The sequence below is a fragment of the Acomys minous genome (genome assembly GCF_964271855.1).
Source record: "Acomys minous genome assembly, chromosome: 15".
In the NCBI taxonomy this organism is placed as follows: Eukaryota; Metazoa; Chordata; class Mammalia; order Rodentia; family Muridae; genus Acomys; species Acomys minous.
This window is the reverse complement of record NC_140497.1, coordinates 71,924,860-71,935,155: the sequence shown is the minus strand read 5'-3', so window position 1 is coordinate 71,935,155 and position 10,296 is coordinate 71,924,860. Positions and strand designations below refer to the sequence as shown.

Here is a 10,296-nt window from a genome sequence, read left to right as displayed (position 1 = left end):
CTTGAAGACGTCCCATTGCATGATTACCTAAAAATGGCAACCAGAACATATGCTCAGTCTGTGTGGCCTTGAAAACACAGGTTGGACCAGTATAAACCCTTAAGACTTACTCTTTGTGCATCAAGCAAATGCTTTTGTAATTCATCTAAGTCCCTTGGAATATGGAACACACATTGAGTCTTATGATTATCATTGAAATAAAAGGCACCAATGAAACGGCCCTTTTGGTTTCCTTTCCTTTTATAAATAGCCTCAGCCAGTTCCTTGAACTTTAACTCGTTTTGGGTGAACAGTTAATGGACTGGATGACAAATCGTAGGGCGGTGTCTGGATTCCATATCACTCACTGCATAAGTGCTCACAACGCCAGCACCTGCAAGGGCCTTCCATTTAGTGGTGTTGGCGGCAAACATCCTCGAAGGGATTGTAGATTGCAGACTGCAACGTGCTTTTTAAAATTAATAATTAACAATTTATAAATTGGTTTTATTGGGTGTTCACTGTGTAAAAAACACAAAGCTCAGTGACTCCAAAAAAAAAAAGAAAAATTGAAAAGATTACAGTCTCCTAAATAATGTCAGTGCCACTTTTCCAGACTGCTTTCTTCAGAGTTCTGAATTTTATGCTGATCATATATCATGGGCATTTAGTAAGAAATTGGGAAAAACATTAGCTGTTATTCTAAGTAGTTCATGCTTGACTCTTAAAAATGTCAGGTGGTTCCTATTTTGTGCAATTATCTGTGAATAGTACATCCTCTGGTCTTGCCACTCCAAGTGTTTTCTCAAGAACAGAGATATCAGTACTGCTTGTGAACTTGCTGGAGTTAACCCCTGAGCTCACTAAACCCAACTGTGCATGTATTAGGATAAAACAGCACATACATTTGGCCGATGCTTAGGGCCCGATTTAGACTGACCTGTCCTTCAAGCTTTTTAGAAAGAGATGCCAAGCTTCCTTCCACACTAGATCTGCGGGATTTGAATGACGGGCAGCTCCATAGGTGATTTTAACTGCCACACCTCCTCCCCACCACACACACCATGGTCAACTGTTTATGTGCACCTAGCATTCCTTCTAATGGTAGGAAGAAAACCGCATAGTAAATGGTGACATATGTTTTCAGGATGAGTGTCACAAAGCAGGCCCCTAGTTCAAACACTGGAACGCCTTTTGGTGACAAAGGCAACAATTTGAGTATTAACTGTATAACCTTATGCTGTAAATAATGGGAGTTCTTGATAAAGGCAATGTGATCTGCTATGCATTTCCAAACTGTGTTAAAGGCACCATCTTGCTGCTCCATCATTTGGTTACAACAACAATAACAGCAGCAGCAGCAACAACAACAACAACAAAAACTCTTTAGGAAAACATTTCAAGACCCTTGTAAATGAGGCTTTGAGGAAGTAATACAAATATCAACTCTTTGATGCAGCGTGCCTCATGCAGAACTGGGCTTTACTGTGTACATACAGTTTTGGGGCTAATGTTCAGAAGACTCTTTGTCTGCCTTCTGACAGCCTGAACAGTTGTCTTTATTCTAGTCTCGGGAACCCATAGGAAATGTCCTCACACAATTGGCATTGTTAAAGAGAAACAACCCTTACAGGAAAGGATTATCTCAGCTGTAATTTTATCATGCCCTCCCAAACCATGTCATCTTGTTTTGACTTTAGTTATATGTTTAGAACACTTGATTACATTTCTGACTTGTACTTAGCCACACTCACCTATGAGGAAATACTTAGGAGCAATAACTGCTAAGAGACTTTTCTCGCTTCTAATTAAGTTTCTTGAATCCAAGTGAAAATTGCGATTTCTAGAATAGTTTCTAGGACAGATACTTTAAAGATTTGGAGCTTTTGAGATACCTCCTAAATCCTTTGCAATTTTGACTTGAGAGTTTCATAGGGGAAAAAGACGTGCGGATTTGTATATAGTCAGTTATTTGGAGCTGGTGATTGAAATAATTATTTATAATATATTTGTGGAATGATCTACTATGTGGAAAGTACTAGGCCATGTCTCTGACCTTGAATCCCTGCCTCTCTAGGGGAATATGACTATTAATTAATAGTCCTAAATATACATCTGTATTCTCCAGAATTCTCTATTAAAGTTCCTTAAACTGTCAAAGAAACCATGACATCAACACAAGCAATCTGACAATAATTTTAAACGCCTTTCCATTAACATAGTTTATGGCAATTAGGTTGTGACCCTTACAAGGAACATTTGAAGGATTTTTATATTTTAATTGCTTCCTTGTTTCTTTCTAAACCATGGGCCCTAGGAAGGCTATGATCTTCCATTACCACTTAGAATTTCCAAGAGAGAGAGAGAGAGAGAGAGAGAGAGAGAAGCAATTTAGAAGGCTTGAAGAAACAGGGGAAGACTATAAAAACAAAGAAGGAAGATGGTGAGACCCGTTCCCATAGTAGACACACAGAGATGAACAGCTAGAGATGTTAATTGTCATAGGAAACTGTGTGGATGGAGCAGAGGAACAGGTGGTGGTAATCATAGCTCGGGTGCAAGAAGTAATTCCCACTCAAAAACAGAAGGAAAGCCAAAGAGCATGAGGAACGAGTTGCCCTCTGGACTCGTCCCATTGTGGAATTATTCTTCTAAAAGCAAGTGATTAGGAAACCCCAGGCACTCAGATGTATCCTTGCAAGATACTGGTTTTCCTCTAAGGAAAAGACTTTGGGGTGGTGTCACTCAACTGCCAGCCAGAGCCTGAGAGCTGGGTGACCTCACAGGGCTCTCCCCATCGGAAGTTTCTTGATCGCCATGTTCATAAGTTTTCCTGAGTTTTGGTTTCTATGTTTTTCAGAGAGACTCCTGTGAATGTATATGAAAGGGGAAGCAAATTGCAAATAGCGTAATCATTTGTACTAGAGAAACCACACTACTCGGCTTACTCTATTTAGTAGAAACGATTAATAGCCACTCACTCATTCACTCAGCAAATGTTCCATCGATGTACGCTATGTAACAGGAGTTTGCCTCCGAGTAAGACAGCTCAGCATCCGTACCGCTAACCAATACCAAGTAGTGTCTTGGTCAAAATACAAACAATGCACATATACCGTGCACTGATCTACGAGTGAAAAAGAAGTATTATTAGACAAAGAAGAAAGAGTCTGAGGGTGGATGCTAGGTGTGGGAGTTACTGTCATCTCTGTGCTCTCATGCTGCAAGCCCTGTGTTCTGAGGATGCAGGAGGCTGAGTGGTGAAGGAAACAAGTAAACCCAGTGTCCACTGTCCCATAGTAACAGCCCCCCTGTACCTACTCCAATCCCTGTTTGTGCTTGGGGCCTGGAATTGAGAACTCTTCAGGAGGACAGGGCAATGCCTCATGATAGAAACTGCTGGGAGCTGGTGATGGAAAGTGAGTAAGGCAGACATCAGTGCCGAGTGGAACTCGGAATTTAGAGGAGAAGACAGACATAAATCTAGCCACTTCTGCGCACTGAACTTCACAAACTTCTTCAACCAAAAATATGAGGCATCTAATGGCCATTGATTAGCAATAGTGAGATATCTTAAAAGTGTGAGAAAAGTACATAGCCAGAAGTGGAAAAAGAAAAAAAAATGTGTTGTGGGAAACACAAACTAGGCATAGTGGGGAAGTAGTAGTAACTAGTAACAGAGAAATTATAGCAATACACTGTGTTGAAAATTATTTAAAACGTATAAATTGTTCATTTCTGGAATTTCTGTTTAATTCCAAGCTGAGGTTGATTGTGGGTGACTGAAATCTTGAGAATCAAAACCTGAGATAAAGGAGAATCTGGTACATCTGTTCAGCTTACAATTTAAAATGGAAAAGATGTTTAATTTTGTTTCCATTGCTATGACAGAGTGCCTGGACAAAAAGCAAAGCGTAGAAGAAGAAGGATTTACAGCCCATCCTAGCAGAAAAGCAACGGGGTGGGGGGATAGGGGGGCAGGAACTTAAAACAAGTAGCCACATCACATTTATACTTAAGAGCAGAGAGAAATGTATCCATCCACAGGTACATGCTTGCTAATTGATGTACCTTCCCCACCACAGGGAATGGTGCCACCCACAGTGGGCTGTGCCTTCCCATATCAATTAACACAATGAAGAGAACCCCTCCCCCAGACCTGCCCATGGGCCAGCCTTATCAAGATGATCCCTCTTCCCAGGTGAGTTTAGATTATGTTACATTGGTAATTAAAACTAACATTCACAGTGGATGGTACTTAAGACCAGGTGTCAAAAATCCTAAGACCTAAAATTCAGCTTCACATTAGTTAGAGTAAATAAGTTACTCTTCTGCTTGGATAGGTGAGAGTATATATGGTAAAGTTCTCTGCATCCCCTGTGGGATGGAAACTGCCAGGCATTGATGAGACATAGAATTACTGCTGAAATTATTTATAAACGAGAAACATATTCTGAGAGAAAACATCCCTCCAAGCGTTTAGTAATTTTGTGGTGTAAATACATGGTCTCCTGTATACAATGCTCTTGGCCACTTGAGCAGGAGAATGTGTAAGAATCAATATTATCACCTAGAGTCCCAATAGGATGTCCTCCCCCTCTGTCCCACTTTCCTGATAAGTGAAGAAGCATGGGAGAATGGGGAAATAGAAGGATCCAGAGGGTCCTAGAAACCTACAAGAAGGACATTATGACAGGCAGATTTGGGCCCAGAGGTCCTGCTCAAACTAGGGCACCAGCCAAGGACAATACATGCAGTAAACTTCGAACCCCTACCCAGATCTACTCAATGGACAGGACATTCTTCACAGTTGAGTGGAGAGTGGGGTGTGACTTTGACACGAACTCTGGTGCCCCATATTTGACCATGTCCCCTGGATGGGGAGGCCTGGTGGCACTCAGAATAAGGATAGCAGGCTACCAAGAAGAGACTTGATACCCTATGAGCATATACAGGGGGAGGAGGTCCCCCTCAGGCACAGTCATAGGGGAAGGGAGTAAGAGGAAATGGGAGGGAGGGAAGAATGGGAGGATACAAGGGATGGGATAACCATTGAGGTGTAATATGAATAAATTAATAAAACATATTTAAAAAAAGGATCAATATTATGCTACCACTGAGGCATATGAAGGGTAGGAGGTTAATTCTAGGCAGGCTGGAGGGGTCAGTTTGTGACAGGAATTCACTAGCTCCAGTAAAATATCTGTACATATGCCTTCACCCTACAAACATTTAAATGTAAGCTATGTTCTCTATAAGCCATGTTCTAAGCTAGACAGCTTACAGTAAAACCAAGGTGATTTCATGATGTCCTTAGGAAGTGGGAAATAAAAAAACGTAACTTCGCTTTCATTATATGCTTATTCCACAAACTTTAGTTGACTGATCTTCACTATCACCACCACCACCACCACCACCCCCCCCAGCCCCTCCCCGCCTCCCGCAATGAAAACAAACCAGGGAATAGTTTGTGAAGTTCTGCCTTGGATTATGGTGAGAGAACCTCATTAATGAGAGCTCACCTTAGAATCAGATAAATAAAGACCTCATGGCATGCACTTGAGTCAATGTTTGTCAGAGTGAGGGTCATGCGTGACTCAGCAGGTTGGGAAATCACGGGGATCCCAACCAGAACTTAGAGAAAAGACAAGCAAACAGAAAGAAAACACCAGCGTTGTTTTAGACAGAACAGGCAAAAGCCAAATAATGGAATTTTAAATGAGTGGTACTGTAACACACACACACACACACACACACGCACACACACACACACACACACACACACACACACACACACGGTCAAGGCCAAACTTTCTGAGGCACATTTTTCTGAAAGTTCCCCGAGTTGCTTGTGCATAAAAAGGGTTCAGTGACAACAAATGTCTCAGTGTTGGGAACTGACACCAGAACACACACCACTGTGGTGGGCGCATAGATAATGCATTATTCATATCGTCAATTAAGATCAGAGAGTGTTAGATTAGAAATACCTCAAAGGAGAGAAACCAAAACGGAGGTCTAGGACCTGCCAGAGTTAGAGAGCTGTTGGGACCAAGGAGGATCCTAAAACCCATGTCTGTTTGTGCTCCATTTACTTGCAACGTTGACACTTCTTTCCTTTTAACGGATAGGTAAACCCAGGTACAAAGTCGGGCGTTCATCCCTGGACCGCCCCCGTCAAGGACAGCCCACTACAATGCTGCAGGCTGGAGTTGACAGAGGAGAGTCGATTTAGAGGTTTTTCAGTCCTGAGGGTCTAACCCTATTTCTAAGCAATAATTAACTAATTAACCCCATACACTGTGTTACTAGGTGAGGCCACTTCCCATATGTTCCTGTAAACGTGCTCCTTATATGATTTTAACAAGACAGAGCTAACACAGCAAGGAAAGCAGTGCAACATGTAAGCCAGAGAACAGCCTTTCCTTTGGCTCTCTAGGAATTAACAATCTCTGAAGGTATACAGGAAAACTAGCTACACCTTGGCAGGAATGCCTCAGCGGGACCTGATTCCACTTCCCTATCTCCAGGTGAAGTCTGGAACACTCCACCTCAATGTGAACCTCATTTCTCTCTGGTCTGATCCTGGGTGAGGGAGATCCTCCAGGAAAGGGGAAACCTCTTCTTGGTTCCCGCCCCCATTCCCCCCACGCCAAGGGCACCCCGGTCTCCCCCAGCGAGGTGGGTCTGGGATTCCAGCAACCCTCAGGTCTGTGTCCTTTAGTCCCAGAAAGCTGCAAATAGCAGAAGCCACTAGATAACTTAATCTGGCTGTAGGCAGGAGACCCTGAGGCCTGTGTACTCTAGTGATAAACGGAAACATCCGGTTGAGTACAGAAAGGGAACGCGGTATCTTTGAAAACTAATATAAACGAATAAAGCATAAACAAGAGCTTTGCGGAGAAGAGAGAGGCCCCCCCATCCCCGGCCCCCACCCCCGAGCCCATCCAAGCGTGGGAGGGGGATGAGTGTTTGGAGGGGAAAGTCCCCACGTCCTTGGGCTTCTCTGGGGAGACTTTCCCCTGATTAGGGGGAAGGGGAATAAGGGAGGCTAGAGGAGGTGATTTCCTCGGCACAGGTCTAGTCAGGGGAGCGCTGCCCCTCCCCCCCGCCCCCATCTCCAGTTCGGATGGGAGGCGCGCCTGGACCCTCCCCGCCCCTCGTCCCATCTAGGAGACCTGGGACGTGCAGGGTCCGGGCGGTGCTTTCGCAGCCCCCGGGACTGTGCTAGTCCTGACCCTGCGCCGCCGGGGGCGCGGGCCCCGCGTGACGTGGGCGCGCGGCGGGAGGGGCCGCCCGGGAGAGGGGGGTGACTCGGCCGCCTTATTAGCGCCCGGCGGGTCTCGGTTTGAGAGCAGACGGCCGGGGCCCGCGAGCAACTGGAGCGGGCGAGCGGCCCACTCCTCCCTCCTCCTAGGCGGCCGCCTCCTCCCCTCGTTCTCCCGCCCCCACTGCGTGTGCGGCGGAGGCTCCAGGGCTTGCGCTGCCTCTTTCTCCCGCTCGCTGGGCTCCGGCTCCCACTTCTCCCCGCCTCTGCGCTCCTGGGACCCTAGCCGTCTCCGTGCTTAGCCTCGGCGGCCCACGGTCTCCGAGAGCCTCGTCAAAAGCAGCCCCGGGACAGAGAGTGGGACGCCCGGGTTCCTTCCCCCGCTCGGGTCAGCCTCTGCCCGGCTCGCAGCACCCCTGGCTCCCTCACAGTCGGCTTGGGAGGACAGGGTGAGAAGGTGAAGTGGAAAGGACCGACAGGGCACGGGGCCAGGCGCACAGCTCACGTTGCCTTTTCATTGAGCAAAGCCCAAGATCATTTTTAAAAGCTCTGCACGCGTCCCCCCCCACCCCCACCCCCTTCCATTTTCCTTGCGCTTTTTAAAGGAAACTTATTTTGGGGGTCGTTTGCGCTGGGGGTAGCTGCTTTGCCCAGTAGTTGTGAAGTGCACTCGACTCGTGATGGTGTTCCTGTCACTTTGGTTGATAGCAGCCTCTCTGGTAGAGGTTAGGACATCAGCTGATGGACAAGTAAGTGGAAAATAATAATAATAAAAAAAAACTCAAACCCAACCTTTTCCTGATAGAGTTCCTCCCCTCCGTCCCTTCACTCTCCTTTCCTCCCCCTGCCCCTTCTGGGGCATCTTCTGCAGTCCGAGGCGGCGAGTGGAGGGCCGGGTGCTGCGCGGGGATAGGAGCTGGGGAGCTGGGGGCTCATTGCACGGGAGGTTGGACTCTCCCCGGCTCATAATTCCTGGGGATTCCCTAGCCCGCGGCGACAAGGCGCAGTCCAGGTGTCAGATCACATCCTTAGTGGGGCCATCAGGCTGTCCCCCTTTAGCGGGGGGTGGGGTGGGGGGGACGCTCCCGGAGGTCTGGTGAAGTTCCAGTCACGGATCGCGGATCCTGGAGAAAAGCTCCTCTTCCTCCTGACTCCCTGCTCCGGCGGGCAGCCAGGGACGGGGGATTTCAAGAAGTCCCCAGGCTGGACCCGGAGCTACTCAGCAGACACGTGTCCTGGGAGGACCGCGGGCCGGGCTGCAGTTTGACAGTTGGGGAGGGCTTGGGACGTTTCCTGCCCTCGCCTTTTCCGCGGGCAGCCAAAGCTGGAGGCGTCTGCCGCCTCTTCCCCTCCCCCTCTGCACAACTCCTCCTCTTTTTAAAGCTAAATTGAGTGCAGCTCTGGTGCCTTTCGGCCCTGCCCCCACCCTGTGGAGACTCAAGGTGAAGCTGATGCTCCCAGAAAGGTCCTTGAAGGAGGCTCAGGCAGGCGGGCCCTTTGTAGTAAATCACAACCACACTGGATCAGCAAGACTCTCAGTGCATTTCTCTCTGAGGTTTTGTAGCCTCTCTGGTCTATCTGGTCTGACCCTAAGGCTTTAAAAGTAGGGCATTCTCCAGTTGACTCTTAGGATTCAGGCTGCTTCTCACCTGGTGAAATGTAGACTCCCTCCCCCCCCCCCCACCTTTCCTCAATAGTGACCTAGTATTGGAGTTTCCCTGAAGAGGCCATAGAGGGTCCCTGCTTATTTTGCCGGCTTCACAGATACTAAAATTAAAGCTGGCCAACAAGTCCCGTTCTCAGTCATTGAATTGGCTCATACTCCTGTCACTGGAGCCTTCTAGGAATCAAGGTTCAGACTTTAGGCCACAATTCCAGTCTCTGGGTCTCCTGATTAGCCAGTTCCCAAAAAGCACTGATGGTGGAAATAAACGCACAGGGTGATAAGATGAAACTTAGTAACCGGTTTCTTTCTCTTACTCCCCACCCCTCCTTTCCAGGCTGGTACTGAAGAAACGGTGCAAATAGGTAAGCCTCCCTCTCAAATGTCACTCTTATCATAGCTGAGAGCAGGGAACAAAGTAAGCCAAGCAAAAACAAGCCTTTCTGAAAGTTTTCTAATTAGTGGTTACAATAATCCGTAGTCTGGAATCCTTTCTACTCTTCTGCTTTCTGTGGGAGGGTCTTAGGTTCCTCAGGCTAAATTATATTGGTGTCGATAACCTCCCTAGATGTTCGAATTCTCAGGCATTAATTTATCACTGATTTGGTACAAGCCACCTGTATGTACTGGGAGGGTTACAGTTGAGTTGCAACACAAGAGATGTGTAAAGTCAGACCCTCAACTTATGTAACATAAGAAGAAACAAATTCGCTTATAGCTGAAGATTGTTGGAGGAATGCTAGGAAGAAGGGGAAAAGGTTGAAGAGGAGAATTCACATCTGGTTTTGTTGGTGGTAGTGCTTCCCCTCACCCCCTTAAGTTTGCTTTGTCTACACTCTTGGGTGACTTCTTTTAGTCCATGTGCTTGAAAATACTTATCTTCAAATATGAAAGATACCATTAGAGAGAGCCTTTAGCAAGTAACATTAGGTTAATATGCGAGAGGGGGGCTATTAACGACCTCATTTTACAACTGAGGAGACTGACGCTCAGAGTATGCGGTTTGTAACAGGTTATACAAAAGACAATGGTCATTTCTTGAGGTTATTCATAATACTGTTTGTTTTGAGTGTTCACAATGGAAAGCCAGGCTCCAATCAGTATTCTATAATACACATATTAAAAAATATCTTGTGCATCGGGTATTTTGCCTGCCTCTGTCTGCTCATGTGTGTGCAGTGTCCAAGGAAGCCAGAAGAGGGCATCAGATCCCCTGAAACTGGAGATACAGAGGGTTAGCCGCCAAGTGGGTTACTGTGAATTGAATTGGGGCTCTCTGAAAGATCACCCAGTGCTTTTAACCACTGTTTTACTTACTTTTCTATTGCCGTAAAGACACTCCATGATCAAGGCAACTTAGAGAAGAAAGAGTTTTATTTGGGGCTTA

At 46.5% G+C, this 10,296-nt stretch overlaps 1 protein-coding gene across 2 annotated transcripts in view; it reads left to right on the top strand.

Moving 5' to 3' along the window:
* The first annotated feature begins 7,389 nt into the window (after positions 1-7,389).
* ADAMTS3 (ADAM metallopeptidase with thrombospondin type 1 motif 3) overlaps positions 7,390-10,296 on the top strand; it is a 215,164-nt gene continuing 212,257 nt past the window's right edge. The window contains exons 1-2 of one of the 2 annotated variants that reach the window (XM_084758172.1): positions 7,390-7,995; positions 9,247-9,274. In XM_084758172.1, the coding sequence (XP_084614298.1) occupies positions 7,927-7,995; positions 9,247-9,274 (97 nt within the window). In that variant the 5' untranslated portion in view covers positions 7,390-7,926. The remainder of the gene's footprint in view (positions 7,996-9,246; positions 9,275-10,296) is intronic. The other variant, XM_084758171.1, reaches the window with a different exon arrangement.